Genomic DNA, 18505 nt, shown 5'->3' with positions numbered 1-18505 from the left:
TAAACATCTGCAGTTTGACCGGACCATGACCCATGCTGATCAGGACCTCCACAAGCCCAGGAGATTGCTCTGCTCCTTATGCTGGTTAAGGAGGAACACGTGTATTCCCTTAGCATCTTTTTGAACGAATCAGCACCATGGATAGATCCACCTTAATGAAGCGGTCCATGGCACAGAATCCTTTGCTACAAAACAGCAGGGCCTTGTTAGGGATGTTTTTAATTGGACAGACATACTGGTGACTAAGAAAAGAGATGGTAATGTTATCAGAAAGCATGCAGGAGTCCAAAAGAAAATCACAATTGCCTGACCAAGGCGATTATTTATTTTCTAACATATTATTTGTTGCTATGGTCAGCCCTGATTTTTTTACCCTAAGTCCAACTACCTGTTACATAAAATGTATCGCTTGAATGCACTTGTATGTTGCTTTGGATAAACTGCCAAATATGCATAAATAAAATAAAAATATGAAGCATTTTTGTCAAATCAACATATATCTTTTATGTTACAATATATATATATATATATATATATATATATATATATATATATATATATATATATATATATATATGTTACTTTAAATAAAAATACAAAGCATTTTTGTCAAATCAACATATATATTTTACGTTACTTTAAATAAACATACGAAGCATTTTTGTCAAATCAACATATATATTTTACGTTACTTTAAATAAACATACGAAGCATTTTTGTCAAATCAACATATATATTTTATGTTACTTTAAATAAAAATACGAAGCATTTTTGTCAAATTAACATATATATTTTACGTTACTTTAAATAAAAATACAAAGCATTTTTGTCAAATCAACATATATATTTTACATTACTTTAAATAAAAATACGAAGCATTTTTGTCAAATCAACATATATATTTTACGTTACTTTAGATAAAAATACGAAGCATTTCTGTCAAATCAGCATATATATTTTACGTTACGTTAAATAAAAATACGAAGCATTTTTGTCAAATCAATATATATATATATTTTATGTTACTTTAACTTCAAAAATTAATTAAACAATTTCAACTTGATTTTATAATATATGTCAACTTATCACAAACGAAAATTTAAAATAGTATGTTGAATTGACTTGCAAAACCAAGTTGTTTTAACTTCATGCAGCATTTTTTTTTTTTTAGTTAAAACAGGTTGCAAAAGCTATTTCATATATTTTTTATAACTCTTACTATTATATAGATGCACCTCTATATCCGCCAATAACTTGTATCGGCCGAAAAAAGCAATTTTTCACACTATCTGCTATTGGCCGATAGTTTAAAAACAGCTGATAATTATGGCGATATGTCCTGTCAATCAAAGGAGAACAGGAAAATGCAATGAATTTGAGCACTGTGTAGGAAATGTAAAGAAACATCACTAGTTTAATATTTTGTAATAATGGTCATTTTATGAATTAATAACATTCAGAAAATTTTAAGGGATAATTCACCCAAAAAATAAAAAATCTGTCATTATTTTCTGACTCAGTAATGTATGTATTCAAACCAATCACAAGCCCCATTCACTTCCATAGTAGGAAAAAGATTACTATGGAAGTGAATGGGGTTCATAAACAGAATGGTTACAAACATTTCTCAAAATATCTTCCTTTGTCTTCATTAGAACAAAGACATTTATTCAGGTTTGTAACAACATGAGAGTGAGAAAATGATGAGAGAACTTTCATTTTTAGATAACTATCCCTTTAATCTTCAGAATTTAGTTAATGCAAGTTAATATATCCATAAATAATATATTATCGGCTATCGGTATTGCTGGAAAAAATTTAATATTGGTGCATCTATACTCTTAAACATTATTTCACCAAGAAATATAGTTTATAGGCCAACTGCATTCTGCATTACACAATTCAATATACTATTCAATTTATACAATGTTACCGAAATCCAAATATCAGCTATACTGCAAAAGTAGCTCATCCAATCAGATTTTACCCGCAGAATGTGAGTTACATTTTAGGTTCAGACCCAGTTCAGCATTATCCCAGACAACTCGACATGATCAGTCAATACTGGAGGCGTTGCTAAAATGCAAACTGCATTTGCCAGATTACACAGCACCCAGAGTTCTTACATCGAGACCTGCAGGAGGCGGCGATACGTCGACAGAGGGACACGGAATAATCGATCGATAGCTTTTTCCTCACAGAGGGGTTGCAAGGGATAATGCTAGCATTAGTGACAAGCACCGGAGGGGTGGATTTACCTGTAACACTTCCACGCTTGCCGTAGGGAAGATCAGGCAGATTCCCATGATCCCATATACACTCGCTGACGGTCACCTGACTATTTCCAGATTCTAGCTCGGAGCGTCTTACGGGATCCCCGAAGAAGCACCATATGTAAAGCGGCATAACGCTGTAGGAACGGACAGATGCGCTGTTGTTTTCTTTGTGTTTTTCCTTTTCTACCTTTTGGGTTTCTACCTTCTCTTTCTTCATCAGAGTTGGCCCTCAGGAACACATCCATCCCAGCAGGCCCCGGGGCCGCTCTGCAGGCTGTGACTGAGCCCGGGTCTAATGCTGTCGGCCCCACAGGCTCCCAAACAAATCTCACCTCAGGCTCTGGATACAAACAGTACACTTTCCCATAGAGAGCTGTAAACAGCTGGCCATCATGCTAGTGTACTTCCTAATAGCCTCACCGACTACTTTAACTCTTTTGTAGTCCAAGCAATAGGCTTTATGCCCAGCTGCACTACTTCATGAACTTCAGCCAGCTCCTTGTTTCCTGTCTGCCATTATTGGACAAACTGATTAATCCAGATGTGTCTGATTATTTTTGTGTGACTACTGAGGTCAGGCACACCTGGATTAATCAGTTTGTCCAATAATGGCAGACATGAAACAAGGAGCTGGCTGAAGTTCAGGAAGTAGTGCAGCTAGGTATAAAGCCAATTGAAATACCCCCTAAGAAAGTTTGCATACACATAAAAAATACACGTTTCTACATAAAATCATCCTCTACATAACATTCTGTAATATTGACTAAGTAAGGTCAAGTCAATAACTGACATCAAACTTTGATGCTATTAATCCCATTGTGCCTTATGTGTGATATTCATAACACGATCCCTCTACACAAAAGCCACAAAACTATATCATTCATTTCTAAAGGCTTAATATGTACCAAAAACCCTTATTGGCACGCAAAGTTAATACTGAAACAACAAAACCATAAACATCCAGGTCCAGGAGGACACCGGTGCTCCAGATAAGTTACAGCTAATCTTCTTGTTGGAGGCCTGTGTGCTGCAGAGGATGAGTTGTGGTATTGTGGCTTTCTATTTGCAGGCCTGGCTGTGTAGCCGGCGTAGCAAGAGTTGAAACGGATAGCCCGTGTGAAAGAAGAGAGGTCTACAGCGCAAACAGCGTCTGTCGTGTTTACCTCCAATCCTCCTGCAGTCAGCTTCTCAAGGTCATTGTTGGGTTACTCATACGGGTACGATAGAAACACACTTATATGATAAGAATTACATTTATGGTTTTGGGAGACACTTAGTGAAGTCAAGGTATGCACTTTATCATTGTCGTAGTTGGCAATAGTGCAAACTACCATTTAAGCTACAGTATACACTGTTTGAAAAAATTGTCAAAATATCTACCACAGCTGGGACACTGGTATGATACCCTTTAAAAAGTCCTAATATCTACCATAAGGTACAGATATGTATACTTTTTAGGTAAAAATAAAGAGTTTGGTTCCAAAACGCGATAAATGCCTTTTTTTAGTGACCGCCAAAATCAGTATTGTATCTGGTCAGTAATAAAAAATGAATTCTTTATTTTACGCAAAATCTGATATCCGCTGTGTTATTCTGTCATCTTTTCTCCCTTTTTCCCAAAACGCGATAAACGCCAGTCCTCCTTCTCTGCAGAAAGCAATAAATCCACTCAACAAATCACAGCGCACCATTTCATGCATTGTAAACAATAATGGCGGCGCTTTGAATACATACAGAAACCTAGTTTTCCTCATCTACTTTGTACTTCATGATCACAAACAAACAAAAACAAAATAATACTTTTGATGGCATTGATAAACCTGTGGTGGTTTTCTGTGGCGGGGAAGAAAAGTAAGCCATCAAAATCGAATAATTGACATGAGAGGCACTCGGGCGAAGGAAAAATGGCGGCTGTTGCTTGTTCTCACATGACAGCATCAATGCTAACAACTTGACACCTTGATCTTATGAACTTTTCATTATTTTACACGAAGTCAACGAAAATCGAGCAGGACCAAAATATTTTTCAGCTGATCGCTGTCAATAAAGTTTAGTGATGACGTCCCGACAGTGTTCTTAATATGGCAAAATAAGTGTTTTGATTAATGTCATTAATGTTTAATTTTTGTAATCAGTGTATACCACTAGTCAACTAAATGAATATAACATGGCAAAGATGAATGCACATTTATATACTGATTCAGTATATTTATAGCATTTTGGAAAAAATGCCATGGATTTATTGCATTTTGCGGAATCCGTTTTTATAATAATTCTTTGAAAATCAAATTATGGATTAAAATTTTTATGTTATTATAACCTAAAGATGCCTAAAGGTGTGAAAGTTGGTTACAGAAAATAGTGGGTTTCATCCTTTCACTTTCTTGGTATAGAAAACACGTTTTACCGAAATTAGTCAAAATTTATTTATTGCGTTTTGGAACCAAACTCTTCAAATGTGTACTTTTTGAAGAGGTACAGTTGGGGTACAATTTTTTTCTGACAGTGTTGGTATTATAACCCAATATAACACATACAACCATCAGTGTCAAACATGATATGTATTGGTGCCATAGTGGTTAGCACACATTGTGTCCGCATTGTATTCTGATCTCACTCCCACTCTTCTCCTCACTTTCACTCCCGATAAAAAAACAAGATATGTTACTTGATCTTGGCAACAAAAAGAACCAAACGATGATGCTGGATGCTATGCCATCGCTTCTGCTGTTGATGGGGGTTGCTTTGGGTAAATATGGCTCAATAGACTTCGGGTTAATGAGAGATGACCATTCTAGAATTGGTATGGGAACTTTACGCTCCACATCGTCATGGCGACTGGCCTCATTTCACCTGCATCTGTCACTGTTTTCATCAGAGTGCCACCACCACCATGGACATGGCACTGGTTCAATATCTCTCTCTCTCCCTCTCTCTTTCTTTCTTTCTTTTCCTCCTCTATTCTACAGAAGTATGTGTTCCTGAACTCAGAAAAGAAAGAGGGGGAGAGAGAGATGCAGGATATACCGCATGTGGGACTGGATATACTGAATTATTGAACCTACCAAACCAACCACCTGCCGCCACACCCCACTATGATCATCCATATTTCACACAAATACACAAACACACACGCTGGTAACATATTTTTAAAAAAGGACATGACTTGCCATTTTAACTCTGACAACAAACACTCCTTAAAGCTGTAACTTTTAAAATCAGTTAAAGATATGTATGTAAAGTAACCTGCAATTTTATGTTGCAAACAGAGATGGCGATAGAGAGGCAAAAGTTACAGATTGCAGCTTTAATTATATACAGTCTTGTTCAAAATAATAGCAGTACAATGTGACTAACCAGAATAATCAAGGTTTTTAGTATATTTTTTATTGCTACGTGGCAAACAAGTTACCAGTAGGTTCAGTAGATTTTCAGAAAACAAACAAGACCCAGCATTCATGATATGCACGCTCTTAAGGCTGTGCAATTGGGCAATTAGTTGAATTAGTTGAAAGGGGTGTGTTCAAAAAAACAGCAGTGTGGCATTCAATCACTGAGGTCATCAATTTTGTGAAGAAACAGGTGTGAATCAGATGGCCCCTATTTAAGGATGAAGCCAACACTTGTTGAACATGCATTTGAAAGCTGAGGAAAATGGGTCGTTCAAGACATTGTTCAGAAGAACAGCGTATTTTGATTAATAAGTTGATTGGAGAGGGGAAAACCTATAAAGAGGTGCAAAAAATGATAGGCTGTTCAGCTAAAATGATCTCCAATGCCTTAAAATGGAGACCAAAACCAGAGAGACGTGGAAGAAAACGGAAGACAACCATCAAAATGGATAGAAGAATAACCAGAATGGCAAAGGCTCAGCCAATGATCACCTCCAGGATGATCAAAGACAGTCTGGAGTTATCTGTAAGTACTGTGACAGTTAGAAGACGTCTGTGTGAAGCTAATCTATTTTCAAGAATCCCCCGCAAAGTCCCTCTGTTAAAAAAAGGCATGTGCAGAAGAGGTTACAATTTGCCAAAGAACACATCAACTGGCCTAAAGAGAAATGGAGGAACATTTTGTGGACTGATGAGAGTAAAATTGTTCTTTTTGGGTCCAAGGACCACAGGCGGTTTGTGAGACGACCCCCAAACTCTGAATTCAAGCCACAGTACACAGTGAAGACAGTGAAGCATGGAGCATAATATGGGCATGTTTCTCCTACTATGGTGTTGGGCCTATTTATCGCATACCAGGGATCATGGATCAGTTTGCATATGTTAAAATACTTGAAGAGGTCATGTTGCCCTATGCTGAAGAGGACATGCCCTTGAAATGGTTGTTTCAACAAGACAATGACCCAAAACACACTAGTAAACGGGCAAAGTCTTGGTTCCAAACCAACAAAATTAATGTTATGGAGTGGCCAGCCCAATCTCCAGACCTTAATCCAATTGAGAACTTGTGGGGTGATATCAAAAATGCTGTAAAACCAAGAAATGTGAATGAATTGTGGAATGTTGTTAAAGAATCATGGAGTGGAATAACAGCTGAGAGGTGCCACAAGTTGGTTGACTCCATGCCACACAGATGTCAAGCAGTTTTAAAAAACTGTGGTCATACAACTAAATATTAGTTTAGTGATTCACAGGATTGCTAAATCCCAGAAAAAAAAATGTTTGTACAAAATAGTTTTGAGTTTGTACAGTCAAAGGTAGACACTGCTATTTTTTTGAACACACCCCTTTCAACTGGTTGCCCAATTGCACAGCCTTGGGAGCGTGCGTGTCATGGGTGCTGGGTCTTGTTTGTTTTCTGGGAGTCTGCTGGGCCTGCTGGTGGCTTGTTTGCCACGTAGCAATAAAAAGTATACTAAAAACCTTGATTATTCTGGTAAGTCACATTGTACTGCTATTATTTTGAACAAGACTGTATATGTTAAACATAGTGGTATACTTTAATAACAACTTTATAGTGATAAAATACTGCTAATGCAATAACAGCTTATAATGTTAAAACACAATCAAATCAAATCAAATATTTGACAATAAACAAAGCTAGCACTTCACGGTCTCGAGTGTATAATGTAGAAAATGTTCCCATAATGTCGCTAACGTATACATACATAAAGTCTCCCTCTTTAACACCATTTTCTTCTGGCTCTGACTCATCGCCACTTCCAAGAGCTCATCATTTTTTTCAATTTTACCCAGGCTGCCCAGTAATGTCCTTCTTTTATTGCAAATCTATACTCTTAATCTGGCCGCCACCGATGGGCGCACAGCTCGATCAATAGAACGCGATTGCTGGGAAGAGTCCAGAGAGGCTGATAACCAAAAACCAGCCACCACCCCCACAGGGTTAAGCTCTGACACACGTGCACATGTATGTACAAAACACACACACACAGTCCTAACGTGCAGAAATAGTCAAACGCGGGGTTAAGCTTAGACACACATGCGCATTTGTACCACACGCACAGACGCTTTTCTAAAGCACAGTCAACACGCAGACGGACGAATAAACAAAAGTTAAAAGTCTGATATTAAATGTTTTCTCAGTTTGTCACACCACAAGTAAATGTGTCATTAACCACACTGAAAAAAATTATTCATTCAATTTACTCAATATTTTTAAGGTGTGGTTGCAATCAATTAATTTAAGCTACATTTAAACAAAAAAAATAGAAAAACAAAACAAAAAACTTTTTTTACCTTAAGAAATTGAGTAAATTCAATGTATCATTTTTTTTAGTACAACAAGCCAAATTTGAATGACGAAATAAACCAAATAAATAGTACTAAAAAGTTATTAAATGTTAAAAAAATTGGTAGAATTCTCTGCACTAAAAGGATTGGGGCGTATCCACTGTCCTTGCGTAGCCCCTTATGGAACGGCTGAAATTCCACAAGGGGGCGTATTTGTTCCTCAGACGTTGCACAATAAACGTGACATCCGAATATATTCATTATAAATCGTGAATGAAAAGTGAGATTCGAACGAATGTCCGTTAGTGAACTAATTGTATACACTATTTATATCGTAATTCGGTCAGAAACGTCAAGATTGTGAGATGAACAAATCGTTTTGGATTAAAAGGCTTGGATATTTAATTTCATTGGACTTTTGGGGATTTATGAACAATTTGTTTTGGACAATTTCACCAAAGCGGATAAAGGGAAGATTTTGAAGGTAAGTAAATATCCTAAATATCCTAACTAAATATCCTAACTAGATTACAGTTTTATGACTGCTAAAAATCATATTATGCTTTGTGTGTGTGATTAATGGAATCCCTAATGTCTAAGCTTTTCAACGATGTGCCGCATGACCGTATATTTTGAAGATTTAATGCTTCAAAGTTACAATGACGTAATGCAGCCTCACGTGCAAGGGAGGGTGTGTACCGTGTACGGCACAGTGTTCCTTATCAGGTTAAACCACGCCCATTTACTCAAAGTCAAGCTGCTGTTTTCCTCAACTTTTCAAATACCACTACAACCTGAATGGATGCTCAAGATTGTGTTAGGGGCGGGGTCATGCTCGGTGGCTCCAGTGCATCATCGAGCCACTGTTTTAGCCCCGCCCAAATAATCCTGAACACCGAAATGGAGAAAAACTCCACGACTCAGTACTACACAGTTCAGTCTTTGTAATGTGTTTTAGTACTACATTTCCAACATTTATAATGTGTGTAGAAACATTCTCTGAAATGACACAGACTTTATAGACCAAATAAGATTGAATTGGAATTATTGGCTTTAGTTCATATCTGTTCGAAAACAACTGATGTATGCATTAGAAATCTTGATGAGCCATTTTGCACTTACAAGCATATCCAAAGTTTTGTCCAATAAAATGCTCTCTGGAATGAAAAAGTCCCTATTACAAATATTGTACCACTTATATTAGTAGCAGTAGCAAGCAGCAATGTTTCACTAAATCTACAGGCAATTTAAAAAAAGAGAGTCCATCAATATGTCCCATTCTAACTTCCAGTTAAAATACTAAAAACATCAACACAGGAACGAAAACGTTATTATTATACCAATATCATAGCACACACACAAACATTTTAGGAAATGGCTTAGACTTCACGCCTGATCCTTCATGGAAAGACGATTTCCAGATAAAGAGATCTGAAGAGAGATACTTGTGAATATGGATCAAAGGTCACAAAGGTCTCTCGGAAATGGACATCAGCCTCTTATCTGTTAGCCCCTTCTTTTCCTTATTGCTTACTCTTCATAGCTCAAATGAAAAGCACGGAGGAAACTAAAGTGATCGTGTTTGAAGGTGGATGGGTGGGAGGTAAAAGGAGGTAATTAGACCAAACTCCCCCACCTCCTTTAAACGCTGACAGCACCGCGCAATTTATTGTCCAACTAGGAGAACTCTCTGGACAATCTAATTGCAATATTAGCTTGTAATAACACCTGTTTTAATGCTCGCCGAGCAATATTTCACAGAGAACATCATGGCTTTACCCTTGCCTAAGCACTCTTTGAGCTTTTAAACGGCATTGGCGCTTACCACAAGTGCTTCTGTGTCACGAAAGTAAAAGGTCCCAAGATACGACCCCTGATCTTTCTGACCTGTACTTAACCCCTAACTAAATGGACATGATAGGAAGCAACTTCATTTCCTGCGACATTCCGCAACAGCCAGGATCGAGGAAGCGTATCGTCTTTTGTCGTTCGTTCTTCCCATTAATGGTACACATCACAAACAATTGGAGGAAATGGATGAGACCAAATTACCAGCGTGGCACACTTGAAAAATGTTTCCTTAAAACGCCACCAGGTCCGGCCGTGTGTGCGCGTTAGTCGCTCGTATTTGTGTGCAATTGTGATGCATGGAGCGGCACGAGCGTGCGCAGCAGGTCTTGATTTACACAGCAGATCTGTGCTCGAAACAAAAGGTAGAAACTGTGGAGGAAACGATGAATGGCCATCATTAAAGTCTTTTACAGTGACGGGGGCTACGGCTGATTTGCATGGTGGGCCGGCAGCCGTCCCTCGCGCCAAACTGATTTATCTGTTGGTTTAAGGAGCTCAGGGCGGCGCTCCTATAAATACTAGCCATCTTAATAGGGCGCTAAAATGCAGTCGTATGGACCGGTCTGTCTTAAATCAGACGCATCCGCTGTCACCCGTAAATACTTTCGAATGGGTTTTGGGCCGCGTAATGAGGGGTTCAGATGTGGCTGGCACGCCGGCGTTATACACACGCACGCTAGACATCAGTGATTCAGCCCCCACAATGCACCATTCATTGAGACTACTCCCAGAGGAAACATTTCGCACACCAATATCAGGCTCATTGTCGAGAGATGAAAAATTCAAACGTTCTTTCGCACACTTTTGTCGTATTTCGCAGCGCCTTTGATGGTTTCCTCGCCCTGTCGGTTGTTAGTAAATTGGTATTATTGGTAGTTCTTCGGCGGTACGGCCACTATAATGGGCGGAGGACTTTGTCATTTACCGGGCAGCTAAATAATTGGTACGGTCCATAAACGACACAGAGAGCATAAAAGGTGACATCATCTCTGCGGGTTTGGACCTTACACCAATCACATGCGCTCCATGGCAGCTAGAGGTGAGAAGATTTTGTGCGGTTGTGCGTTCGTAAGAGTGTGTGTGTGTTGAGAAAGAGGTAGGGTCACTGATTTCCGCCTCCCTTCACTTCTGTCCGCTGGATACGCTCCAAGGCCGGTCTAACGAGCCAACATGGATTTGGTAATGACCCCTGTGCCCTAGGAGGACACTCACACTGCTGTCCTGGTTGGAAGTGCACACCGTCATATCCACTCCATTCCAGTCATTACAGACCCTCCCTACAGACGCCCAGTCAACAGGGTAAATAGTTTGAAGAACGGCGTTCACAACAAAATTAGGAGTTAGCCGACCAGAATGGGTGTAGAAGTTGCATGCTATATTAACCCAGACTTGGGCAGACAAAAGTCATTGGGATCGTGATAACTGGCATTCATGGTGACAATATGGTATTTACAAATTTAACATGTGATTCAGGGTTCCCACACGTTTTGACCTACTGTAGCATTTCCGAGACCAGTCAACCAGTGTGATAAATCAAGTGTGGGTATTTATTAAGAGTCTATAGGACAGATTTACATTTTAGGTAAGTAGAGTGTAAATTAAAATAATCCACTACTTAGTAGTAGACACCAATATCTCCAAAAAGATCTGAAATGGAGATCAATGTGGTCATTCTGCTTTCAAACAATTTCTCCCCAAATGCTCACAAAGAGAAAGATCTAGTCATTATAGATATTCAGGCTTGGAAATCACAATTTAGGTTTTCATTACTGTGGGAAGCCTGGTAATTTTTAGCAGCCCATCTTCAGATGAACCAATGTGACAGCATTTTTAAACACTTTAGGTGTGCAAATTCATGTCTGACACACCAGCAGTAAAGTCTTGGTATGCTATGCTGTTGAATGCTGACATCTCGATTGCGCAGGTGTTGACGAGAGGAAGATAAAAAACGTTCTTACCTGTCGATGATGACGGGATCGGATGGTGTCTCATTTCGGTTCCCACAGCTTTTCTTGTCACAACACCGACTAAAGGGAACAAAAAAAGACACGTTATAGTATATGTCTATCAAAGTATTTTATGATTGGATTTTTTTAACTCTTGAAGCGTGCAAAATCAGTTGGGGCAAGTTGTCACACAAATAAGAAACAAAATAGTCTGTAGCTTTAGCTGTCCACCCTGATGTTTAACAAGATTTTATTGACTATGTCTTCTCTCTACATATTTTTTCAGTATGTGTGTTTCCTGGGAGTTGAACCCATGATCTTTGCGTTCCTAGACAACTGAGGCACAGGAGCACGCTGTGCTTTTAAGATATTTTCTCTCCTCTTTTCTTCGAGAGGAAGGGACAGAGCTATGTTGTGACCGGCAAGCCTTACTCAAGCTGGTGTCTGCCTGACAGGTCGCCCTTTTCCTCCGCTCGCCCTGTGCTCCAGCTGGGCTGGGCACCCGCCAAGGTCACTCAGCCGGCCTCTGACAGTTTGGACAGCACCCAGAGAAGCCCTGGTGCAGAGGCACTATCCCAAATGCTCTCCTCAAACACTGTCATCACCTCTGCCCTTGCGCACGCCCTCGCCACAGGCTGGCACCTCATCTGGTGGCATGTGGTTCCCCTAAATGCGTCCCGCCTCGCCCATTCAATTCTCGCTCAAGCAAACCGCTGAGGCCAGTGGTGCTGCCCGTTTTGTTCAAATGGTTACAATTAAGTTCGTTCTTATTAGTTAGAGGCTATCAGAGCAAGGCGAAAAATAGGTGCAGTTGCGTTCCCTGCAGGATTTCGTTTTGGCAGATGGGGGATAAAAACACCCCTAACAGGAAAACTATACTGGTGGTAACATGTTAAACAATATTATAAGAATATTTTTATTATTTACAAGGTGTTTTTAATTATAAAATAATTTATTTTATTTACTTTAATTATGTATTGTGTATGTATAAAAATTATAAATAATAAACAAAAAAAATGTATGTTAAAAAATAAAAACTATTTAAAAATAAATAATAAAATTATAAATTCAAAAAATTATTTTTAATAATACCATGCTGGCATAGCATTATTTTCTATACATATAAAACATGACTTTAAACTTTAATCTTAACCTATAAAAGTAATCTATTCATATGCAGTATTGCTGTAACTATTCCGGTGCATTTTTCTCCGCACAGTTTGATGAAATGAAAGAGAAGATTCTGTAAAAAAAAAAATCATTATCCACGATTAAGATTAGCTAAGCAATAACTTCAAATCACATTGTATGGATTTTTCCGACCACTAAGACTCTAGGTATATTCATCCTACTTGCTTCATGCTGACATGCATTAGATTGCCATTTGACAAATAATCCTCACTTAAAGCTGCAGAATGCAAAATTATGACTTTATGAATCATTTATCACATCGTTTGATCTTAAGGAACCTAAAAAAAACATAAACCGTGGATTGTTTTTTTCCTCTTCTTTGTGTGCGTGACTGTTGCCATAGAGCGCGCCACCATAATTTATTCCCCCGGCTACTTGGAACCATTAGCAAAGTTCCAGGAGACCAATTAGCATTGGAAACCCAATGGTGAGGCTGTGGTGACAACCTCCTCAAACTGCGAAAGTAGTGTTATAAACAAACTGGACCCCAGGAGCACAGCCAGGTCCAGAGGGAGGCCCCGCGCCCCCGATCTCAACAACAAACCTTGGCGGAGCGTCCGTAATGTGGCCTTAATGTGGTTCCCTCCAGGGTCCGGGCAGACTAGCCCTGGCTTGGTTAATGACTCAGGGCCAGAACCACAAAAACAAACGCGTATCCAACCTCGCGCCCCTGCGATGAGCACAGGACAGGCTGGAGAGGTACTATCACTGGTCACTTCTAGCGATTAGTCATAGATTGAGGAACATGCGCTTTAAGAGCTGCCCGCTCGGCTTGCTATCTGCACTCCCGACTAGCCAGACGGACCTCCAGTATCCTGAAGTAGATTCACTTGAAAAACAAGTAATGTGGGGTTTATCGGGCGAGTCTGCAATATCAGAGAGGGCTTATAAAAAACAGCCAGCAAAGCATCCCTGGAGGATCTTAAGACTAACATCAGAACATGCTGAATGAGTAAGATAAGACATGATAGAGGGGAGAGGATGGATGTCAATAGAGCGCTTGTTTTTAAAGGGCAAGTGTTGTAATCATCCAGACAAGCGGCCAGGACTTATGATATGCACCAAAGCGGCATCCTCAGTCAGACTGGCAGCAGAGCGGGCGGACGGAGATTGCATGCCGTGATTTTGTAGGTGCGGCCTGCCAGCCAACCGCTGCGATGTCTCATTTGGAGTCTCCGGAGTGCCAGTTCACTGGGGTGACGAATAAGGACCTTAAAGGTTTAAAGGAAAAACGTATTTCTCCTCTACAGAGCACCCTATCCTCCTGACACCAAGTTTATAGTTATAATTATAACCACAAGATACATATGGACCCGAATATGCTCAGTGGTAGAGCATTATGTTACAGTGCAAAAGGTCAAATGGTTCAAACCCATGGAACACACATACTGATAAAAAATGTATACCTTGTAATACACTGTAAGTCGCTTTGGATAAAAGCATCTGCCAAATGCGTAAATGTAAATATGTGAACTCAATTAATCTGTCAGGATTGATCGCGGAGCTCGTTTGCCGATCAAAGGAACCGATCTCTAAGACGAGCGCTATTTATTCAAACTGAAGAGGAAGCACATCCTCATGTTTGGGACAAGAACATGAAGTTTGTGGCAAACAGCTCCTGTGCTTTCAGGCCCTTTGATGAGTGTTGCAGGTGAAACAGACTCCGTCAGGGGCCCGATAAAGAGTTTTATCACCTGGGAGTAAGAGACGGGGGAAATATCTCTCATCTCTCTGTCATTAGCGAATGGAAACACACCATTCATCAGGGGAGGCAGTTAATAATCACACTCAATCACATAATGACCGACTCAAACTGAGCCATCATTATGAAAATGGAACCTGTATCGAAATCATCTGCGAGAAAGCTCGGTTCCTTGAGGGAGAAAATAGCACAAAATACCCGGCATGCACCGCTCTGAGGTGCAAAACAGGTGAGCTTTCCAAAAGTGATGATGTCCATCTTATAAGGTGAAGCGTTTGTGAGATTAATGCGGCGCTGGTGACTGCCAGATGGAATTACTTCAGTGATGAAGGTAATTAGCAAAGTCCATCTTAATAATTCGTAATGTGTTGAAATTCCCATCAACACTTTATTCCTTGACAGGCTTCCCATAAGAATCGACTGCCTCTGTTCTTGAATATCTCCATTATCGTTTAGCATTAGCATATCAGTAATCCTTTACTTTTTACTTGTATTGCTACAGTAGAGGATTTGCGTATCCCATCAGCCTCATGGGTGCTCAATGAATCCCCATCATTTCCCCTCACTGCATTATTAACTCTAGGTTCCCCACCTGGTCACCCCCATCACCCAAAACATGAGCATCTGAGCCCCCTTAACTTCCTCAAACCCCCCAGCCCTGCTCCCCTATAAGTCCTTACCCCCCTCCAATGACCGTCAGGCGAAAATTCATGTACAAGACATTTCTCCTCGGGTCTCCAGCCATGCATGCCCACTGTGAAGCCATAATTACACTGCATTAAGGTCAATGTAATGAGGAAAGCCCTGTAGGACCTCACAGTGGAGAGGGAAGAATGTGTAGGCCCACCTATGCAACCCTGTGCAACCCTGTGTGCTGAACTCCCAAACCATATGGTAATATTCTTTTAAAGCCTCTCTCTCACACAGCGGCGGTGAATCATGACTAGTAATATAAGGTGTAGAATACTTTTCGCATGAAGTTATAAAAAAGAATTAATAAGGCATTAATGGTATTTTAGTTGTATGTTACCCTGCATTCAAAATGTTAAAGCTTGTTATGTAAGCTAGCGGTATTTGTTCTAGAGGTCCAGATATTTTTGGCTTAAGAAATTAGAGAAAAAGTATACAGTTGCTTATCATGGAAATGGACTCACCTGCACATGATCTCATGGGTGAGGAGAACCCGGCACATCTCTGGGTTTTTGTCTTGGCCTTCATAAAGGATTGGCTGTAAGACAAAACAAAATGGAGACAAAACAATTGTGGTTATTTATAAATATGACAGGTTTGCAGTTTATCTGTAAGAATGCAACTTAATACATAGTAGAACAGGGAAGGGCAACTTCGGTCCTGGAGGGCCGGTGTCCTGCAGAGCTTAGCTCCAACTTGCCTCAGCACACCTGCCTAAAGGTTTCTAGTATGCCTAGTAAGACCTTAATTGGATGCTTCAGGTGTGTTTAATTATGGTTGAGCCAAACTCTGCAGAATCTGGCCCTCCAGGACTGAAGTTGCCAATCCCTGTAGTAGAAGATATTGGGGCATGTTGTCACATTTTTGTGAATATTACTCAAAAGTTGTCCTAATGGGAATTTGACATCTTTTAGGTAACATAAACATAGTAACCAATTGCTTTAGTCAGCATAAACTACATAACTTAAAAATAGCATAAAACTGGGGCCAAAGATGTAAATGTCACAACTTGCCCCAACTACCTTTTTACAAAACCCTAGAGAAAACAAACGAACGAATCGTAACTTTTACTTAAAACCATAAAGTTCCTCACATATAACCTCTCCCATGTGATAACCACCCCCAGTCCTCCCTTATAACTCAGAGGTGACATACTGGGAATGCAACGCTGACCCCGCCAGTTATCTCAAGCTGAAAGCAGTGATTGCTCAAGATAATTGTTCAGGATGCTGACACCTGGCCATTAGTCATGTTTTTGGTTTGGAGCATGCTGACAACTTTAACATATGCTAAAAGCTAAATCTGGTCATCGGCGGATGGATGTATGCTGCGATCCGAAGGGGATCCAGACTCTGCTGGGGCTCATGTGGAGCAACAATCTTTCCGTTCTCCCCATCAGCATCTACCCTGAGCAGCCAGATGGCCAGCCAGACACCGAAAGAAAGGCCTCCTCCCCAGCATCCGTCATCTAGCTGTCAGGCCCGGCCTGAATGACGGATGATCGGTGCATATCAAGGAAGTTAAAGGACTCCCCCCACCACCACCAGCTCCCATTAACCATCAACACCACGCAGAGGAATATTTTATTACTGCTCCGTTCATAGCTCGTGAGACTACGAGTTCTCAGTTACGCTTCATTTAAGAACAAACTTTGTCCAGAATTCTGAAAAATATGAAGACAATTGCCTGCACATATTGTTTGCATTATAGAAATGCACAATTAATGTGTATGGCATCGATCAAATTATTTGGACTTGTGTGAAAGAATTTGATGGGAAATGTATGAGTTCATCTTGAGCAGTTGTCGGAGACTATTGGTATCTTTTACTTTAGAGAAGATAACATCTCCATTTGCCCTCCATCGGATCTCATTGCTGTTTATGATATCCCATTTATGATTTTCACTCATCATAGCGCACCCACACAGAACTCATAAAACAATCCACCTCATAATATTCTCCATCTTCCTAGACTCTGGTCAGTCGGCCAGACAGGGTTGACCTAATGCCCCGGGGGAACAATACTTTTAGGATAACGACCACTTCTGCATTATCGATCTCTCTCTCTCTCGGCTGCCTATGAAGGTCTCTTCCTCTTCATCACCATCTTCCATTTTTTGTAGAGGGGGTGGGGATTTCAAAGCGGGTCGATATTTATATATGATCGTTCTTGATTCACATAGCTGGCGCCAAAGTAGTAGCCCCATCCCTCATCTTCAAACATGACTTCAGTAGTAAGGAATAGTGTTTCTACTCTTTCACAAACACCAGGAACAAAAAGACTCTTTTCCTGTTCTCTTCTAACAAAGAAAAATAAATTAGCAGAACAAAACAATTTCATAAATAAACCAAGTAGTCTGTCTCTAGAAGGAACCCTTCTCAATTAGGATACGATCGATATTTGCAGCATTGCCGTTGATGCACATATGTAAAACCCATGCATGTGAGCGGGGGGGAAGGATTTTACCGGCACACACAGCTATAGCCCTTTTTATGTTGTTGTGAGGATTATTGTCTCCAGTGTGTCGGCTCTGCAGCTACATTAAGACCTATTGATTGGTCTCCGGGGTTGATGCTTTGTTGAGGAACTGGTTGCCATATTGATCTGAGACAGGCTGACATGCGGTGACAGTGGGACCTGCTGGGCTGAGGAAAGTATAGGCCATCTGACCACTGAGGGGGGGGGGGGGGGTTGGTCCATGACGTGATGGAATGAATTAAGAATGTTTTAATGGTCCCAAGACCTAATACACTTGGGTCATATATTACTAGCATGCAAGAATCAAAATTAGTTCTTACCTGTTTAGTCATTGAGTCTATTAATCGCACATAGAGATCCTGTTCTGTTCTGATACCTGCAGATTAAAAGCAAACACATTATTATGCATCTATTTCAGTAGACGCATACTTGGTTTCAAGATAAAACCCATATTTCACCTCAAATACTATTGGAATCAAATGCATGTTCAAATTAAAAGCCTCTCAGAGCACGCGAAACAGAAAGTCACTGCCAAATGCAACCCAAAGTCGGCATAAAGAGACTCGGGAAGTCTCAGAAATTAATTTGTTTATTATTCTTTTCCCTGCAGGACATTTATGCGCATTCTTTTACACGTGTCACACTGAATGAGCTATTTCGCTAACGCCT

At 40.0% G+C, this 18505-nt stretch overlaps 1 protein-coding gene across 5 annotated transcripts in view; it reads right to left on the bottom strand.

The window, feature by feature from the left end:
* Positions 1 to 18505, bottom strand: part of LOC129422543 (transcription factor COE3) — a 115094-nt gene that overhangs the window by 78949 nt on the left and 17640 nt on the right. For all 5 annotated transcript variants that reach the window (XM_055178533.2, XM_055178534.2, XM_055178536.2 and 2 more), the window contains exons 4-6: positions 18157 to 18212; positions 15823 to 15896; positions 11788 to 11856 (exon numbers count right to left, since the gene is read on the bottom strand). In XM_055178533.2, coding sequence (XP_055034508.1) covers positions 11788 to 11856; positions 15823 to 15896; positions 18157 to 18212 — 199 coding nt within the window. The remainder of the gene's footprint in view (positions 1 to 11787; positions 11857 to 15822; positions 15897 to 18156; positions 18213 to 18505) is intronic.

This window comes from Misgurnus anguillicaudatus, chromosome 16, assembly GCF_027580225.2.
Source record: "Misgurnus anguillicaudatus chromosome 16, ASM2758022v2, whole genome shotgun sequence".
Lineage (NCBI taxonomy): Eukaryota > Metazoa > Chordata > Actinopteri > Cypriniformes > Cobitidae > Misgurnus > Misgurnus anguillicaudatus.
The sequence above is the reverse complement of the archived record's forward strand: the minus strand, read 5'-3'. Positions and strand labels throughout refer to the sequence as shown.